This window comes from Balearica regulorum, chromosome 2 (genome assembly GCF_011004875.1).
Source record: "Balearica regulorum gibbericeps isolate bBalReg1 chromosome 2, bBalReg1.pri, whole genome shotgun sequence".
NCBI classification, from domain to species: domain Eukaryota; kingdom Metazoa; phylum Chordata; class Aves; order Gruiformes; family Gruidae; genus Balearica; species Balearica regulorum.
This window is the reverse complement of record NC_046185.1, coordinates 118,193,124-118,214,064: the sequence shown is the minus strand read 5'-3', so window position 1 is coordinate 118,214,064 and position 20,941 is coordinate 118,193,124. Positions and strand designations below refer to the sequence as shown.

The window sequence follows — 20,941 nt, the reverse complement described above, 5'->3', positions numbered from 1 at the left end:
TGAGTTTATCCCTTCTGAGCCTGGACGCCAAGAATTATATTGCACTGATTTAGGTGGTGTCTCACCAGTGCCTCGTTCAAGCCCTTCTGTACCTGCCCTCTCTCTCCTGGAAGAGCTGCAGGATGTCTTTTAGGAAGACTGCATTTCCTTTTTTCACAAATTTTATGTGAGTTATTTTATTTTACAACAGGCTCACTGCCATCTTGCGTTCTGTGACTACACCCAGCTCTTTCTCCTGCGCTCCCTTTTCCAGCTGAACTGCTAGCTTAAGGCAGAAATTCCTATTAGTCTGTATGTAATACTGTTACATTGCACCCCATTTCTGTTGCTCCATCTCTGAAGTCAGGCTTACCATTCCTGTCCAATATTGCAATTTTCCTTGGCCTTAACAATGAGTTCTAACCTTCTGGCATTAACTAATTTCACTAGCATACCCCTACCATTTGTGCCAAAGTTTGCCGAATTTTTGCTAAAGCCCTCAAAGTTTGTTAAAAACCCCTCCCAGTAAAAATACAACTTAAAAGTGTGACTCACAGCTAAGCAAATGGCTACATCTGAGGACTGTGATGATACAGTTTAGCAGATGGTGTTTTGGGTGCTTGTCCTAGAAAATACATCAAAAATGTGTATTTTTTTGTATGATGCTTTTCATGAAAAAGTACTTTCTCTAAAAAAATTCTTCAGTTATTGGGCTGTCTGTTTTACAAGACCATGGCTGTCATACTTTGCCCATGCTGTCTTCCCAGGTTGTGCCAAGAAAAGATTCGCATCCCTGCCAAAGCTGATGCAAAGTGGTTCGTGTCCACATTGCTCAATGATACCATTCCTTTGAGTTAACTGGCCATATCCATACATTAAATTCAAGTCTCTTGACTGAGCTTCATGTAGAAATCCTTGTTCCTGAAACACAATTACTTTGTTTTTTTCTCTGTATGAGACTTTCTGAGATGATTGACAAGAAACAATGAGAAGACAAAGTCATCTTCTAGCGGAGCATGACGCCAGCTGTGGGCTGTGGGACTAGAGTTTGTGACATGAAGGCATTTCAGACTGCAAGACCTCCTCAGACAGTTTCATAAGCAATTTTAGCATTTTTGAATTGGACCATGTCTTGTCAGCTATGTCTGGATTTTTCTCTTGAAGGGAGTTAATCGACCTACCTCATACACGTGTCTGGGACCAAATTCATATGCATTATCATCAGGCAGCAGAGCACAGCCTTGAAATAAAACAGAGAGCTTGCCAAACTGACATATCATTAGGACTGCCTCTTTGCAAATAAGCAGGTGGGCCTGTTATAGCATGTACATCTGGACAGATTTCATGGGGCCCACAGGTCCACATGCAGATGAGAGGACCAGCAAGGGTTAGCGACTGACCCTTGTTTCATTCCTTGGATATTGCTTTTTTCTTTCCCAAGAAATGCGCTGTTATTACCCTACTGCCAGGTGCTGGGCAAGCCCCATTCAGCAGGCAGAAAAAGTAGGTAGTCTGGTGAAATGTCATTTCTAAGTCTTATTATTACATTTCCCACTGGTGTCATCCGCAGTGAGGGCCCTGTTGTGTTTGACACTGTAGAAGCATTCAATAGGAGTCAATGCAAAACCCGAAGAGCTAACAAAAAGAAGGAAAAATAGAGATGAAGTAATTTTCCTAGCAGCAAACATCTGGTCTGTGGTCAGCCAAGAACCCCAGTCTTCTGACTCCCACAGCAAGGCTTATTCTAGCTGACTTTGCTTGCTCACTCCAGAGTTATCCCCTCCAAAATAGATCCTCCAGGGACTGAGTAGGAACCAGCCCAGGGCAATTTCACGCAAAGGAACGGGTTGAGAACCCTGCAGGAGGTCTATCATAGAATAGAAAATCTAAGCAGAGCTTCAAAGCCCCTATAGAAGGGATATATGGCTTCATTCTTTTGTAGACAAATAAGGAACGGGATAGGAGAGCTTCAGCTTTTCAGTCCTAGGAAAGTGATGGAAATGAGTAAATTTGCTATGAATATCTTAATACAAGCTGTTGAGGATGTTTACAATTTCCAAAAAAAATAGCTGCTTTCTAATATTCTGTGCACATGGCTGATCATAAGAAAAAATGTGCCATGTTCACGTTCCAGATTTCAAAAACCCCAGAAATGAACATAAGACCCCACAGACCACGCTGCCCAGCTCTGGAGGACTTGACACAAGGTTTTCCAGTATGACATCTAAATTCAAAAGATAGTAGTGAGAGCCCTTCAGAGGACTCTGCCACCTTTTTTCATTTATACTCTGGCAGATCGCATGCTGGTTTTACTGACTCACTTGTCTGCCATGCAAATAAGTCATAAGAGTGTCATTTTTAGTATAAATAGCTATTAGGGCTCATCTGACAAATGAAACCTGCCTAACAACATTTTATTTCCTGAAATGTAACAATGCGTAATGCATTGTAAGTTACACATGTCAGGACTGACTTGTACATGGTTTACTTCTGGGCTGCTGGAAGCAGTTACCACTTACCCTCTTATCCCTATCTACTTGTCAGCAGCTCTTCTCTAAAAGTTCCCAAACCCTTGGACCTGCCAGTGACTTGCCTGCGCGAACACCCCTGAACTCTGAATTGCATTGGTCTGAACAACTGAAAGCGGAAAGAAAAAACATCCCCTTATGCCTGTGAAAGAGGTTCTGTCCCAGGCTGCTCAAACCACAAAACCACCCAGTTCATTGTCTCTTTGGATTTGCTGGCAGGGATCTATTTGTTCAAGCAATTTCCACCCTACATCATTTGAAGTGAATCATATTTGTCGAGACCTGCTTCTTGGGCTAGCCCAGTTTTCAGGGACTGAAGTGAGTTAGAGAGTGCAACATGAGCATCTCCACCAGCAGATTGGTGTCTTCTTCCACCAGCATCACTCTCTGTAGAACGTTTTTTAACACCCTAACTAGTAGCTCTTTGCCCACCCTGTTCACTTCTGACTTAAAATAGACAAGAGACGAGCATCTCTACCAGCACAGCTGAGGAAGCAACAGTCACTGCAGTGGGTCAGTAAGAAGTACGTTAGAGTAAGCTGGGTGGCCACAACCTCATGTGGTGCTTATCGACGTGTTTTAGTGGTGGACTTGGCAGTGCTAGGTTAACAGTTGAACTTGATGATCTTAAAGGTCTTTTCCAACCAAAATGATTCTATAATTCTATGATGATCATTGGATCCAACAGAGGATGTGTCATTATAATCTTAAAATCTTTGCATACTTAGATATGGATCAGTACTTACATACAAGTCATCAGAAATTTGACAGTAACCCAAATTGGGCTAGCTCCTCAGACCAAATTCTCCTCTTAGCCCCTATAACAGATATAGCACAGCGAGCATGCAGTATAAACATGCTCACGCTGACTCAGTGATGTGCCTCGGTCATAACAGGAGACACTCCCACAGGTTTCCAGGCCCTGATTTGGCTGTAAAAATAATAATAAGGACACGACAGCCAACAATGATGGATATAGTTGCTAGGAATGGGATTGTAATTATTCACTAAAACCATAAAATAGCTATCAGAAGTGAACAAATCACTGACTTGTGCAAAACCTGAAAAATTGATCTAGAGGTGAAAAAGTCCTTACATCTCTTCTAAAATTCCTGTTCAGTTTTAAGTCTATGTGGTGGAAGGAGGACTGGAGCGTGTCAGAAAATCTGCAACACTATAATGACTTCACTCACATCATTTGTTTGTGTTTACTTCTACTGCCAATGTCTAATCCATTTTTCCTCAGGGGAAAGATTGGGATACTTTCCAGGCACCAAATAAACAAACCAAACTGCGTTCTTCCTGAAATTAGGAACTTCTTTTATCATGTTCCCTCCTATTCATCTCCTTTCTGATGTAAATAGTCCAAGAGGATATGGGAGAATATTAGACTAAAGCTCTGTGATCTCCACTGGACGCCAGTCAGCTGCTGGGAGGAATCCAAGGGTTTAGATCAACCCTATAAAGTCCTGAGCAGTTTTGGACCGGGCAAACATGGGGAGATCACTACTCATGCCATCACATTCAAAGATGTGGAGATCCATCAAGATGAGTAACACAAGGTGTGCCCAGCAAAGAGTCCTTTATTTTGGAAATATTTTTCCCTACTTCTGTAACCTTCTGGGCATGCTGTGAAGCTTGCTTGCTCCTCTCCATGTTAAATCAGCTGAGTGTGGATAGAGGTTTTTCTACTTACCAGCTATCCTTTACCCTTGCTGTCATGTTTCCATTTATCAAGTAAATGCCCAAAATATTGACTAGATAACTGTAGATATATTTTTAAAATTAAATAACTAATTTAGTAAAATATTTTGAGTCCCTTCTTAATAGATTTTCATTCCTTTAATCATTCTTGAGCCCTTTCTGAGTCTCTTTTAGTACCTTTCTTAAGATATGGCAACAGTAATAGTATTCCAAAAGAGGCTGTTACACTGACCTATATGTGTGTATATATTTTTCATATTCTCCATCCCATTCCATAAGCACTCTAGCAACTTCTTTGCTTGCTTGTTTGCTTTTGCTTTTACTACAGCTGCAGTTTGATAGAGCTTTTCTTTGTGCTGTCCATAGTGATGTCCTCATATCTTCCCTGGGCTGACAGAGGTAAATCAGAACCCTGTAAAATATTTTCAAACAGATTGCATATTCCTCCTGCATGTATTATCATTGAACTCCATTTGTCATCATTTTGTCCGTTCACCTAAATCCCTCTGAAAATCTTTATATTCTACATGAGCTTGAATAACTTTGTCTCATTTGCATATTTTGCACTTGACTGCTCATTTCCTTCTCCAGAGCTGCGTTAGCTATCATCAGTGAAACCAGTATAGCATTTTTAGGCATTATACTTTTCCTGTTTTTCCCCAGACTCAGAAATACCCAGTTCAGCGAACCAAGTAACATACACTCTGGTGCTTGCCCAGCCATGGGTAATATAGTCCCAGAGAAAAGAGTATAAAATTCCAGCTCTGAAGAACTATTCTCTCTGGTAAAGCTCTCCAGTGAAGGTCAGATGTGGTGACTGTACAGCAATGGCATGCTGATGTGCCCCCACAACGTCCTTTCTGACAAATGGTTTAGAGACTTCCATATTAAGGACAGGTTTACTGGAGGAATGGGGTACAGAAAGTTGGAAGGGATGAAAAATCTTCCTTTCCTTCCCATCGGTATGATGATGTGTACAGTCTCACATCATCACGGTGTGATGTGTACAACAGTATCACTCCATCCAGTTTCAATATTGAAGATATTCAGGGATAGGTCCTCAACTGGTCTATTAATAGTTGTAGCTCCAGTTTCTGCAGTAATTAATTGAGGATCTCTCAGGACTAACTAGTGGTATTGCTTAGATAAAAAAAAAAAAAGGTTTCTCCTCCTACCCATAATCATTCCTTACTTCCATATTACAGAGGCTGTATAAAAGAACCTGTACAACAACTTTGCCATGCACTTCTTAGAAATGGATAGCTTTCCTGACTCTTCAGCCTGCATGACATGTCAGCAACTGGCTTAGGGAAAAGATTTTTAGGGTTTGGATCACTGTCTTATATCCTGAGAGATTTCTGGATTTTTTTTTTAAATGACCAAAAGTACATACAAATAAATTTTTAAACAATTTTTCACCTGGGAAAAAAAAAAAAAAAAAGGATCACCGGAACTAGTTGCTTTTGCTTGAAGTTGTTTAAATGTCACCTTTCATTAATAGTAGCAATTTTCTGTCCTTTGGAAACTTTATCGCTAAAAATACACAAACACCAATGCTTACTTAAATAACTGATAACTGTCATAAAATCCAATAATACACTAAAGTTTGGGAACTTGGAAACAGTTTCTTGATAAAACAAAATTTTATCACCATTGAACATTGACAGTAGATTAGATATTACCCTCTAACTCATGAGAACTTTGTAAAGCACCTCAAGGGAATGAATATGCATATTACACTCAGGCTGTGGCTGGTAAGTATGCTGAAGGAAAGATTCAGGAGAGAAGGGGCTTAGGATCTACTCATGCTCCTTCTGGGCAATTCCTCTATGGTCCCAGCTTGAGTGACACGAGACGTTCATGCAACCCTTAGCTCCTCCATTTGGGTGTTGGGTTTTTTTTTTAAAATTGATTTTTCTGTGATTTGGTGTCTTTGTCAAATATGAAGTCTGTCTACCTGTTCCCAAGGCATGCTGTGAAGACTTTCAGTTTGGAAGAGACCGGGGAGCTGGGATGTAGGTGCTTGGACCAGTGCAGTGCCACATAGCTGGACCTATGCAAGACTGGAATGAGTCTGCGTTAGCTTGAGTTAAGGAAGCCCTCATCAGCCACAGCTTAGTGGCATGGTGACATGGCCGTGCTGCTTCTGGCATACAGCTGGACATATGTGGACATATGTTCTTAAAATCTTAAATTTCAATGAATGAAAGTCATTGGGACTTCTGGAGTACTCATGAAGGCTGGCTTTAGTGTCCTGAAACTATGACCAAGGGAAGCAGCTTCCACCACGGGACACATTTACGTTCCTGCTTTGAACTGTTCTCTGAGGAGGCAACGATGCTTCCTGGAGAGGCTGTGGCAGGGCAGTACATCTTGCAACACGATCTGCAATGCGAGGCAAAGCTCAGCCTAGTGCCATGTCGAGTCACCTGAGCTACCTCAAATAATACAATTCAGCACATTGAGTGACCATGTCAGTTCCCTGGTGAGCTTTCTCAACAAACTCTCTACCACGTGTGCGTTATCGTATCTAAGTACATCTAAAGTCACACCTATTTGAACATGCCTAGTGTCCATTCAGACATGTGTGAATACCTGAGACAGATACATGGTTTCCATGAGAAGCTCAGTTTGCTGAGCTTCTTACGGACTAGAGAATAGCAGTCAGTGGGAGCACTGACACTAACTCCAGCACCGTGTCCTCAGCCTTGCAAGCTCCTTTAGGGCTCAGCACCCTGCTACAGGACAGGTGAAAAGGAACCACAATGACATAATTTAGAAGGAAAGAGGAAGAGGAACTTGCTTCAGATCTGTGAAATATATGATCTGAGACTGATAAATATTTGTGTCCCTGCAATATCAGCCGTACAAAACTGATTTTGTGGGGAGAGCAGCATATTTAGCTATATGTCACGGTGCTTGAATTGTGGCCAGTATTTTTCAGTAATATTCTTAGTCAAGGAGGAAAACTTACTCGACAGCTGTCAATCATACTTCTCAGGAAGGGTTATGCTATTGTCCTTACCCGGTGGAGCCACTGGCGAGCCATCCCGTGGTGCAGCCAGCGAAAGAACAGTCCAGAACAGCCCTTTTCAGTTCTTCTGCAGTTGCTAAGCGAGCACTCAGGTCAACACAAGCTTTCTCAGCTTCGGCTAAATCCAGACCCTGAGAGTTGTTCTTGGACTCAAGTGCAAATACTTTCCCTGCAGCACCAAGAAAGCACATGTCACTCATCATGGTATTGTACTCAGTACATATTCAACAAAAATATTGCAAATTATCACCAAATAAAGTCTTCTTGCTTTTACTAAGTTCATTTTAATGAGCAACCTACTTCTTGGAATGAGTAATTTTGTCAACATTGTAAGTACCTTTGTCTTAGCTTTTCTTATAGTTTTGTTCATCAACAAAAAAGCAAGTATGGCCAAGACTCTATTCATGCTCAGCCCATGAGAAGCTTCTCTTGCCTCTCTAGGTCTGTGCTTAAGATCTGGAAAGAGAAAGCACGACACTGTCTCATATGCACATATATAGTCAAAGTCAGAACATCTCCTACCGCGCTGAGCTTTTTACAGTTACATTTATAACAACTGCATCTATAAAGTAAGCACAAATCTAAAAGCCAGTATTGCAACCCAGTCTTCCATGTTAGAAATAGATTTATACTTATTATCTAAAATCAAAATGATGTAATTCTATGGCAACTTGTGCCCAAATGCCGCTGCAAAGCCACTCTAATTTCATATCTTTCTGGAAGGACAGACAGATTTTTTTTCTTAATGGAAAGCTTTTTTGAATGAGCATGAGAACATATTTAGCATAACAAATTCTTGTGTTATTTTTATTTTCAATTCAGTTTATTTTACTTTAATTTATCTAACACTGAAAGCTGTAAGGGTGAAAGTTAGAGGTTTTGGCAACTGGGAACAGGGCACTTGGGGTTTTGGCAATGAAGCTTGAGAAGTTACTGGGTTATGGAATAAACATATTCGTTGGATGTCTCCACAAAAAGAAATAAACAATGAGACAGTTTACAGTGCTGACATTTAAATTGCCATAAGTATCTTCTTTCTGAAGATAACATCCCTCAGAATACCTTCTAAATTTTAAAGGTACAGATTTAGGTTGCTTGCAGTTGCAGAAAGACAACTTTTAAGCACTGTTCATTCAGTAAATGCTTGGAAACACCTAAGATGTCTTATTTCAAAAGTAGATTAATGGTAGTGGTTATATGAAAGCGTAGTTTCCAGCACATACTGAGTATTCACTATGTAGCTATCTTCACACTCATAGGATATATTGTCCAATATCAGGAATCCTTCAGACTGATTCAGCCCAATTCTGTACCAAGTGCCACTCCCACCGCATATTATTTCAAGAAATTGATAAATCTGAATCTAATCCTAAATATAGGGAACTGATACAGGGTAGGTCTGAACCTGACAGCTTTCTGTTCTCACCTGTGCACAGTTTAACCCACTGGAAGAATCACAGTCCTTACAGGAAAAATTGCAAAGTTTCTTTCAAATAAATGTGTTTACATTAGCCTGATGAAGATTTCTACTTTGGTGGGAATTATACAAGCACACAGTAAGCAGTTGTCCTGACTTGGGCAGATAGCAAATTATATCTAAGCGGGATAAGCAGTGATGAGAAGGAACAGGAACTCAGAGAACCCAGAGTGATTTTCTCACACAGTTAACAGCAGCTGACCAAGGAATGCAACCCAGAAGCACAGATCAGCGTCCTAACCACTAGATTACATAGTCTCTTGCTTCTCAACTTTAATTAATACCACACATTGTAATTAGAACAGGGGAGTTTACACAGAGCAGTGAAAAAAGCAAATCGCTACAGTCCTGAGTACCAAAACATCCGGGTTCTTTCCAAAATGCCCCAAATAATGCACATGATTCTAATGCAGGCTGTTGTTTCCAAAGCCATGAATAGACGTAGTGAAGTATGTGTGGGGTAAGGAGAGAGATAATATAAGCAGAAGGACGATGGTTTTAAACAACAATTCCTAAGTTGCGTAACAATTTTCATTAGTAAAGGTAAGCAGGGATTAAGTGTAACGCTTTACTGAGGCTTTGTCCCAGCTAAAAACTTGTGCACATTCTACATTTCACAATTTGGCTGTCAGAATTGAGACGCGCTGTCAAAGACATATAGGTCAAGTTTGTGTAGCATCTGACTAAAATCATAAATGTTAGTTTGACGTGGCAGTAAGCCCTATTTTCCAGCCATTAGTATTTTAGTTAGAAGATTTAAAACAAAACAAAACATTAAGGCTGAGTTCCATCTAGACATAATTAGAAGAAATTAAGTTAATCATTTAGACTTTTTACCAATAAGTGACAATTACATTTTTAAAGAAGTTTAGCTAGCCCAGGCTGAGGCTGAGACAGCTTTCTTTAACTATTGTTATGTGTTTGATAGAACTTAAGATAAATTGACTTTATTAGAAACTATGAAGATGCTGGTTCAAAACAGAGTCTTGTCCTTCAAGAAGGTATCTAGGATGTCCAAATTATGTAGCCAAATAGGTTTTAGAGTAATCTAGGAAGGACTTACTGGTTGGGAAAATTACAGTTAACCGCTTTATAGGAAATTCTGGTTAGCCAGCAGTGGATAAAGAAGGCTGACCTGCTTCCCAGACCAACCTGGGAATCTTCTCCAAAGCTTTGGAAGCTCTACGGCTATCTGACCAGTTTTTAAGATATGCCCTCTGTTTTGCCTGATTTCTTATTTAGAAAATATAATAGCCAGTTAAGGTTCACTTATGTGATACTTGACCAACGGAACAGCTGGATCCCCAATACCCTGAGCTGTGTCACATTACTGAGGGGCAATTACAGGAAAAAAATACAGGAGACCTGCTAGCATGATAACAGGAAAAATACAAAAGAATTCCAAACTAGGAAATCCCCTTAGATAAATAAGACTACAACACCAAAATTGAATTCTGCATTTTACAGTGGCATGGTGACCATGCTTGTGATATTCATTTATTGAATTTTCTCACTTTTAATCACAAAAGTAGTATAATTTTCAAGGTTGGAATCAAAGAGTCCTGGTGAAATATTTGCAAAATTTTTATCACTGTGAGTTGTAATGAAGAGTTTTTTGAATAAGGTTTGTCTCACATACTTGGTGATATCACAGTCAATTTTGGTATTGGCGTTGTGAAAAATTCAAATGGTATCCCCTCTCTCTCTAGCACATTATGACAGTGTAGAGTAGTTGAAGTCAGTTTCCCCTCTGTGATAATATCAAGAGATGTACTTTCATTCTCTTTTAAATGGGCAATTTAAAATGCGAAACTGTGCTATATTATGTCTTTGTGGTTTTTTTTGGGTGAAGAATGTACTATGCCTTTGGTTGTGGTACCATTGACCAGCCACCATGTTTGAACTCCCCCTCAACTCTCTCCTTTCATTTCTGCCCCGTAACATTTGTTTCCCACAATGTGATGATGAGACAGGTGGTGTGGAAATCTGTTCCCAAAACTCTACGTACTTTTCTGAAGCCTTTTTAAACAAAGCCAATCCCTTTAGTTTTAAGATCAAGCTAAAAATCCATGCAAAATAGTCTTAATTGGCTTAATGCACATCTTGAGTTTAGCAGGTCCAGAATTAAAAACGTCCTTGTCACAGTAAGTTTCTTCAGGTTCCCCTTTGAAACCAGTGAAAAAGTTTTAACTTCAACAGTAAGACATAAATGGTAAGACACAATTCTTCCAACTGTTAATTAACAGGTGGATTCATAGTTCTGAAGAAAAATTCACACTTGAAACCAAAGAGGGTATTTCTTTAATAACTAGCCTGTATTCTATTACTAGCCTCCACCACTATCTGATCACTATTATTACAGAATATCGATTATATTTTTATATATTAATAAAAGAATCATTTTTATTATTGTTTGGCACTAAAACTTGGTAAGCAAGCAATAACTGATTACAGTTTTCACTTAAGAGTACCCTAATGCATTCTGATTGATTGAAAACAGACCCATACAAGCATAGATCTCAAGGCTTCTAGGATTCACTTTTATCACCTTGTTTAATTCCTGCACAACTAGACTGTAGATTTCCCCCAGTAATTCCACCATCGAGTCCAAAAATTCATGGTTGAACTAGAGCATGTCTTTTCAAAAGGCATCCAGTCATGACTCAATGACTCCAAGTAATGGAGAATTTACAGCACACTTTATAGTAAACCATTCCAATGGTTCATTACTCTCACTCCACCTTATTTCCAGTTTCAAATTTTGCTAAACTCAGCTTCTAACAACTGGACCTTATTATGCTTTCAAGACTGAAGAGCCATCTACAAGCAGATATATGGAAGTGCAAAAAAGGGACTCTTCAAAAATAAAACCAGTCCAAAACCTGTTCCTTTGTACTTTCAGGAATCTCAGTGGAATTATCAGAATTTTCTTGGTTACCAAGAAGACAGAGTTTGGCTAATTTATTCCAATACAGTAACAGATACAACAAGAAGTTCTTCTGAGGCGTATGGGCACGGTCCAAAGGCCACTGAAATGAGTTCAAAGTTCTGCATGTCTTCAGCAGGATTTGCATCATGCTTGAAAAAGAAACATAAAACTGCATAGCCAAATATACTTTGAAATAAAAATGTCTCTCACAAGTAATATTAAATGAAAGTACTTTAAAAGGCGTGCCCAGTGGGCTGATCTCATGACATGATACTTACTAGTTCAAAGGATAAAACCTAATCAGTTTCAAAAAAACAAATGTGCGGAAAGATGTGCAAATGTGGAGTCTAATTTATTTTTACTTAGATGTTAAAAACTTTAAATTGAGGTAAAAGAGAGCACAGGAAGGGAAGGTCACTTCTGTACTTCAAGAGCAATTTAATTTCCATTTCTATGGCTGTGTGTAACAATGGCCTTGATTGTAACAGTAAGGGTGGAGGATTTAGTAAAACTGTACAATTACAGACAGAGATTGGGGTAATTACCAGTTCTGCCTAGTGTTCATGAATATAGAGTTTATTTCTGTGAGAAACTAAAGTGAATGATGTCTTATTTAATTCAAATTGCTTAAAAATATTACATCATCTGAAAAATAGCAAAACTGGGAGGTTACCTTTGAGTTCCTCTTCAGCTAAATTCAGTGTGACCTTAAATTTTAATTGTAGTACACAATCTGGGATCAAATAGTTGGAATTGTTTATGCATTTATTTTTGCAACATAGAAGAATATGTGCTGTTTTGCAAGTGGCAGCCTGAAATGCTTAGACACCTGCTACTCAAATGCAAGTGTCTAGAGAAAACACAGGAGAAAAACCATAATTTTATTCTTTTCTTTACAAAAAAGGTGCAAAGCAAGCCAAAGGAAAGAATATAGTAGGGGTTTTTCCCTGCCTTTGACATCAGATGTATCTGGTTCTAGGTCAGAAGTATGTATTTCAGATCCTCACCGAATCGTGCCCAGCTTTCTGATTTCAGGGTCCTTCCACCTCCAGCCTCTGCAGTCACTCTGGTCACTACCAGATGACTGACTTGACCAATAGCTCTGAATTTCACAGGGTTTTTACAAGGTGAATACAAAATCCCTTCAGCAGTTTGCAAAAGAGTCAGTTACTTTTAGTTAATAATAACAAATACATACGTACGCATGTATCACCCAGCATGGTCCTTAAGTGACATTTAAGTGTCATGTAACCCAAATTTAGCTAACAGACCAACTCCACTCTGGAACAATTTGTAAAGTTTTGCAAACAGCACATTTTTTCAACTCAGGAGTGTCTTTGTAAGCTAAATTAGTCAATTCAGGAGGTCTTTGTAAGGTAAATTAATCAGCATCATTCTCTCCTGAGATGATCTGTCTCAGAGCAAGTACTCTGCAGAAAATGTTGGTTCATACGTACGGATATTTTAACAGCTGTGAAAAGACAAAAAGGGGGGAGTCAAAAAGAGCAGAGGCGACTCCTGTGCAGGATACATGAAGCCACATCCTTGTTCTCCTATTCCAGCGCAAATGCAAAGAAATTTTAAAAAGCATGCATTTGCACTGGTATAATTGAGACCCGTCACGATAACCTGTATTATTCTCCAGTAACTGCACTAACAGTAGTGGCACGCCATGGTACGTCAGAGCAGGAACAAGCCCTTGAGGAGTCTTCTGTCCGTCTAACCCCGACCTCAACAGCTATGAGCCAAGCACATTTCAGTCGTGAAAAAACTGCAAAGCGAAACAAAGCTATCTTTTATTTCGGCATTGACTTCGGTCTTTCTGGAGTTTATCTGCACTACAGCAATATGTGCTGTGGTAAATACTGGTCGAAAGAGATCAATTAAGCTTCGAGGCTTTACACCTTCACCAGAACTCGACGGTCTCCAGTTTTATTGCCTGCTCTCTGTCATTATTTGTGTGCGAGACAATAAAGTGCAAGTCTTCCTCAGGGAAATATATTGCAACCAGTTTCGGAGGTTTGCCTGTAACAGGGGCCAGTCTGAATTTCACTGGGTTTTTACAAGGTGAATACAAAATCCCTTCAGCAGTTTGCAAAAGAGTCAATTGCTTTTAGTTAATAATAACAAATACATACGTACGCATGTGTCACCCAGAACGGTCCTTTGGCGCTTAAGTGACATGCAATTGTATTTTCACCTACAACTTACAAAAATGAGAAGGTGATTTCCTGTCTGGATCAGGCCAGAAGCTGTTATAAAAGAAAGTATTAATCCTGTTTCATATTCTCAAATCTTCTTAAATATGTAAGCCTACCTGTAGTGGTGAATTTTAAAGTTCTCATAAAGTGTTTTCTTCTGTATCAACGTATAATAAGCCAGATGGTTTATAGGACAGTGTTACAGTAGTTTGCTTGAATATTAATATTAGGAAAACACACTGAAGAGCATGTTAATAGAGGACTTGCACATTTTTCATAATGATACTTGGAATTTAAATAAAAATGGAAACTACGGTATTACAATAATGCTCTAAAACTGTAATGTACTTCAGATATTCTGCCCTTTAATTCTTACAATTGCTTTTCCATGTGTGAAGTAAATTTGACAAACTGTTGAATGACAATTAAAATCTGTCACGAACTCTGCCTTAAAATGATTTCCAACATTTTTTTCCCTTTCTCTCTTAGAGGATGTCTGTTTAGGAACCAAGAAGATGCCACTAATTCTATAGAAATAATACAAATTGGGACGTGCTCTTGAAAAGATAAAGGAATTCTTTAGATGAAGCATTCTTAGCAAAGGAAATTAATGATTCCTGTCCTGTCTCCTTTTCTTAAGTTCTGTGGAGAACCATCTTTCATGGGTGTGCATTTTTTGCCCTCATTTCAGAGGCATTTTGCTAGGGAAGGAATATTTCCTAAAATCAAAATCGCAGTTTTGCCTACTGCAACACAGTGCAGTTGCCTGACACATTTATCTTCTCCTTTATTCTTAATGAAAAGTAATTTTCTTCAAATTTACAAGACAGGGTTCTGTTATATAAATGATATTTTACACAAAGTGGTAGAAACATACAGGCAAGATTAATTTTCTCCCTTTCCTTTGCCGTACTTTGTCATCAGCTGAAATAAATTTAGGCTAAAGACGTAAAATACTCTGAGAACAAAAAGAAGAGGTTTTTACTGCCCTATAATGTTTAAGATCTGTTCTCTCGAATAATGCAGCAAACATCGATGGTAAAGGATTAGTGTACCGAAAAAAAAATAAAATCCTGAGATCAGGCATAAATCTATCACAGCTGTGAAACTGAAAAAAATGTGGCCATTCAGCATTGCTCTCCCAGGAAAAGACACAGTTGTTTCAAAAACAAATTGTGTTTTTGCTAAGTTGAGTTGGTCATGATTACTACGGGCTTAATCATTAGAAGGGCAATAGGCTACTGGAAATGTTCAAGGGATGCAGCTATTCAGGATAATCAGCAGCGAGTAAAAAGTCCCATTTCAGAGTAACTGGTAGCTGGCACCTCTCAGCCAAATTCAGGTCCTGATCATGTCCCTCGGCAGTGAAGTGCAGACGAAACTCAGGTGCAGAAGGGTGAGCAGTCATCTTCTGCAAGCACGTGTGGCACTGAACAGAAAAGTTTGTAAGGAAAAGCCTGTGACTTCTTGTCTTCTCTTCCTCGAGTACCTGCCCGTATAAATCGATGTTGGGGGGCATCTGAAGTGGGCAGATGGGGAACCTCTTTGGAGAAAAGATACTTCTAATTACATAGAGAGCTCTCCTAAAATTTAGCTGAGTCTTCTTATTCATGTTCTGGCTTTGTTTTATTATTCTTATTTCCTCTGGAAAAGTTCACTATCCTGTCGTTTTGTTGTAATAAAATAATCTTAGCCTTCTGGGATCTTATTTCCTTTCTCTGCTTAACCCCAGGATATTTGTAGAGTCTCAAAAACCTCTGAATCAGATGTTTCCTAACCCAAACTGGGGCGTGTATTTAAGTTTCTTATTTAAAAAAAAAAAAAAAAGTGGGGGTTTTTTTGGTTTTTTTTTTTTTTTTTTTTTTTTGCAGTAACACACTTCAACATACAGCTCTCATTCCAGCCTTAGCAACCCAGCCCAAACTGAATGGGGGACTCACCATCAGCCTGAACAGAGATGATCTGAAGGATGAAGAAGACAGATCCCATGCCCTGGAGAAAGGTGAGAGAGAATCTCTGAGAGCCTGAAGCCATTGCCCTGCTTGCAAAGCCCTCAGCCGCAGGAGGTTGGCTGCCGAGGCTTTTTCTCTCTCCTCCTCTGCACTTTCGCAGCGGGATCTGCGGTGATGATTTCAAGGAGCGCTTTCCCTCGGCAGGATCCTGCGTCTTGGGTTTGCACTGAAGGCGGGAGGGGTGGAAAAAGAAAGAGGGAGGGAAAGAGGAATCCTTGGCTTGGCTGGTGTGAAGGGGAGGGGAAGGTGGGGGGGAAATGTCCAGCCAGCTGGGGTTGGGGAGAGGCTTTATCCAGCCCAGTCTGCAGGGCAATGCACGCAGAGAGCCGGTGTGAAAAGTCACATTACCCTGTCGGTAAATACCTAATGGATCATGTAAAAGCCAGGAGGGAGAGAAAAGGAGGGGGGGTGGGGGAGAAGGACAAGAGATGAGCAGAAGAAATCCCTGGCTGAGAGGAGAAGGGCAGCTAGATAGCTGGCGCTGGTACGCGGTGAGTTTGTGGGTTTAGCTGTGCATCTCTGGAGGGATGGCTTCAGATGTGGGGAATGTTTTCTCTCTGCAACATGAAATCAGCCAGCGGTACACTGCTGAGGGTTGCAGGTCAGGGGCTGCCACAGCAAGAGCGACAGTCTCCAGGTAAGGGCTGAGGAAAGGTGACAAATGGCATGGGACCCTGTCGTTAGAGCCTCGCTGAAGATCGGGATTGGGATGGGTTAATCCTGCTATCACAGATCCCGGGTTCGGGACGGGCATGAGGAACTGAAGGTCAAAGCGGAGTCCGTCAGCTGGTTTCCATCAGTGCTCCTGGTTCAGATGAATGGGTCAGTGCCGGTCAGGTTTAAACGCATTGAAAGCAGCTGATGAGAGGAGTGTCCAGCTCCCACTAGCACTTACAGCACTGACATCTGTCCCCTATTCTCATTCATCTGATATTTGTCCCAACACAATTCAAAAGAAACCCTCACAATAAGAGAAAACATACTGGTGGTGATGCCAGGATTTATTTCACTAAATATATAAACGGAATAGTTTTGTGTTGCTGTTGGAATTGAGCGCAGCTCAGAAATGTTGTTTTCATATTCCCATCCTATTTTGCTTTTATTTCAGCTTCTTAAAATTTTTTCCCTTAGAAATTCAAAGCTGGGCAAAAAGCGCTCAGTCTGCTAGAAACTCTGAGCCACCAGGAACAGAAGTCAGGACCTCCCCACCGCCAGACGCCCTGGTGTCCTACATGGCAAGGTGCTGCTAGGCAGTTGCAGGCATCTTCTGATAATGGTGAACCTGTCCAATGTGAGCCTCAGTCTGACTGAAATGACTTAAGCTCAGGAACTTCTGTATGTGATATTCAAGGAAGCAAGTAACACCATAATACTGGGAGGTTTAAAAATACCTGTGTTTGATGAATTCAGGCAGATAATGCTTTGATCCTGTTGACTTTTAAAGAATTGTAGCCTTCTTCCCCTTCTTTATACCCATGCATGGCATGTGAATGTACATGCTGAAAGCTTTCAGACAGGTAGCTGAATTTTCTGTTTATCCAGCAAATAGGGATGGCAGCAGGTTTCTTCATACTGCCTTGCCAGCCTAACTTGTAAGGAACACCTCCAGAATTAGAAGAACGGGCAGCTTTCTGCTCACTCCATCCTTAACATGGGACAGTTGGCATAATATAACTAAGTAACAGCATTTCATTTCAACAGAAACTATATGGTTTGTACAACAGAAATTAACATACAACAGGACAGAAAAGCAAACAGAAAATTGTAGCATTCTTTGAATTTATTTGTGTTTCTTTTACTAGTGACATAGCTAATGGCATAAAATGCAGTTTTAACCCTCTGATACGCCAATAGTTCTACTCATATTCTAAAAATCAGCGGACACAACAGAATGAGAGATGAGATGAAGATGTTGAATCTACACACTTTCAGTGAGACAGATTCTATGAAACTAAGTAATTACAGCAAGACACACAGCCATTAACAGAGACTTGACATGACCACGGCAACAGCTCCAGGTTTCCTTGACACTTGTCATAGGGCTGATGACTTTGTTGGCCATTGGCCAAAGCAACTGGGGGAAAGGACAGTATTCCGGATTTCCATCTAAAATGCCAATGGTCTGTTGGATTAATTTTGCTATAATTTGATCGTTTCCTTGTGTTGATATATGTAAAGGCATGTTGCCGCTCTGGCTCCCATCTTGGAAAATCTCAGCTTGTATTCCTGAGTAGAACATCTTACTGATTTTAAAGAATTACAACAGAGCACAGAATCTGTTCTTTTTTGAAGGCACAAACAGTTCATAGAATTACCTGGCTTCTTCTTGTCATCCCATCTCAACTGTAAAGTAAGTCTGTAAGTGTGGAGAGGTAAGGACACTTACCAGTTATTAACTCCTGGAAGGTGAGTACCCCACTGCCAAACAGTTATCCTTCCAATCTATTATTTCTGTCAGCAAAAATCCCTGCTTCTACTGTGTTTTGGAAGGTTTACATAAAGCTGAGCAGATTAGGTTTTGTACTGAAGTGATGTACACATTGTTTTGCATTGAAATCAATATTAATCAGGCAAAAATCCTGCCTTTAGATTTTGGGTTTCTTGGAACCAAAAACTCAAAATGAGATCTGGAAGTTAAGATGGTTAGAAAGAGGTATAACCTTTTTCTCAAAACCTCTGGCATTCATAGCACTACAGAAACACATTCAGTGTATGATGTACAATGTATTACGACACATTACAAAAGATTAATTGTACGTGCAGCTTTGCACAACTCATAGATTGTGCCTTCCTTGGGAGCAGTGAATGGATCAATGGTGATATTCTGTGTAACAGTGCTTCACTTTATGCAAACTTTTACACAGGGAGTAAGACGTGTGAAGGCACTGGGCCATAAAGTACATACATACACATATGAATGGGCCATAAAGTACATACGTACACATATGAACGTGCACACACAAAACACTCATGCACTGTGAAGCGCACAATAACAGTTTGGGCATCTAGTACCTGAAAAGCATCTATACGCATTTACATCTGGAACAGGTCATTGAAGTTAGAGTGGATTTTTAATACTAAACAAAACACCTAAAAGAAATATAAGTGAAAAAAGACACTTTTGAAAACAGGAACATGTGTATTTACAATAGAGATTATTGTATTTGGTCTCTTCATATCTAGCACGAGGAATATTTACTTTCTGCCATTAAAAATTTATATACTATAAACATTACAGACGTAAAGGCTCCAATTCTGCAAATTCTAACACATGATCTTAAGCCTTTGCAAGATAAGAACATAGATCCTAAGGTCTTGAGCAAATAGACACTCTCAGAAACATTTGCTGTCTCAAGCCAAGCTGGGCAGATGTTGGCAGATTTGTTAAAGTGCTGCAGCTGGCAAAGAATCTGGTCTTTGAAGAATGCTGGAAAGTCATAGGAAAGGTCACTTTTCATATCAGAATAAAGCGCCACAGAAATAAATTTCTGTTCAGAAAAAGATACCTCTCTTTTCTGTCACTAAAGCATGAGATTCTGTTTAACTTGCTCCTCTGCATAATGCAATAGCTTCACATTCTGACAGTCTGTATAATTTATCTTGAAGAACAGAATTTAAATGGAATATAGGCTTTAGGTTTACTTACCATCCTAAATTTAAATTCTTTTTTTTTTTGAAGAAAGAAATCTACATTAATATGTGAGCAAGGTGGTAACTAAATCACCCTAACCAGCATGATTATTAGAATTTATCATACAGTCTGGAACTTCTGAAGTACTGTCTCCAGATAAAATTGAGAGGAGATAAATGCAGAAATAACTGAGGCATAGAGCTTGCTATGTGGCCTACACTCAGCTGCAGAGCCTGCATAAAACGATGGCGCTACTGGATAACTCCATAATAATTTGTGGTGATCCATGCCCAGGTATGAGTTATCATATGAAAACTTTCAGATACCAGATGATAGATGTAAATGTCATGAAATAGTTGATTTCCACCAGGCCAGGCGTGTTGGCTATGGCTCTCCCTAGATACAATGGTGAGAACTGTGGAAAACAAGAGGATTTGGGTTCTGCAGCTAACGTGTCAACTTGTAAGTCTGCACAACCTCTTCAGACTTTCTCTCTTCACATATAAAGGGAGATGATAACCAACTTTACACACCGTTCTGATATACTCTCAGTAAATCAACATAAATTTCTTTATAGATACCTTTGTAGTATTATATCATTCTTACGGGGGATGTCTGCTTTCCTGAAGTCCATGACCTGAGCCGCTGCTAGAAACAGGACACGAAGAATTATGGCTCGGCTTGCCAAGCACCATGTAAAGGGATCTGAAATACCTACGGGACAATATAGCATTTACATACAAGCACTGCAATGACTGACATCTCCTAAAGGATATGGAGTCTGTGCGACTGAAAGGCAGGCAGGAAACCTTGGTAGTACTGTACACCTATTGTATTCACGGATAGTACACCTACTGTATACTGGGATCCAAACTTATTCTGCAGCTGTATCCAAGCTTCTAACCCCCAAAAGCCAACTGGAAAAGGGAAAGAAAAAAGAGGGAGAGAAAGATTTCTTTGTTTATAAGACGTGAATCATTAAGCAACAGTAGCAGAGACAAACATTTTTCAGTGTCTGGCAGTCTGCAACAGTCTACTAGCTGCAGGGAACTTTTTATTTTATTTATACAGAGTGTTTGCACCTAATTAGAGGGAAAAGTAGAAACGTGCAGAACTACCTGAAAGTAATACAGGGAGCTGGCAAAAAAAAATCTAAAAAAGGGAAAAGGCATATGCCCCGCTTTGTGGGTGGTGTGTCAAACACAGGGTCCTGTGTCATGGTGCTGCTGACCCTGAGAAAGAGTGTGATTCTTACACTTACATCATGTTGTGTAGGGTCAGGCGTTGTCATGTGACAGGCCATGACCCTCATATAAATCATTGCCGTGTAAACTGTAAAAATCACACTTCATTTCTTGAAGACTGAGCAGTCTCAAGAAAAGAATGAAGATATCTGGCCATAAAACAGCAGCTGCAGTATTAGTGATATAGAAAATTAACTCATTT

At 39.8% G+C, this 20,941-nt stretch overlaps 1 protein-coding gene across 1 annotated transcript in view; it reads right to left on the bottom strand.

Annotated features, from left to right (window-relative positions):
- Positions 1–16,006, bottom strand: part of SUSD5 (sushi domain containing 5) — a 43,635-nt gene extending 27,629 nt beyond the window's left edge. The window contains exons 1-2 of the mRNA XM_075747134.1: positions 15,793–16,006; positions 7,237–7,414 (exon numbers count right to left, since the gene is read on the bottom strand). Of these exons, the coding sequence (XP_075603249.1) occupies positions 7,237–7,414; positions 15,793–15,886 (272 nt within the window). The 5' untranslated portion in view covers positions 15,887–16,006. The remainder of the gene's footprint in view (positions 1–7,236; positions 7,415–15,792) is intronic.
- Positions 16,007–20,941: the final 4,935 nt, after the last annotated feature.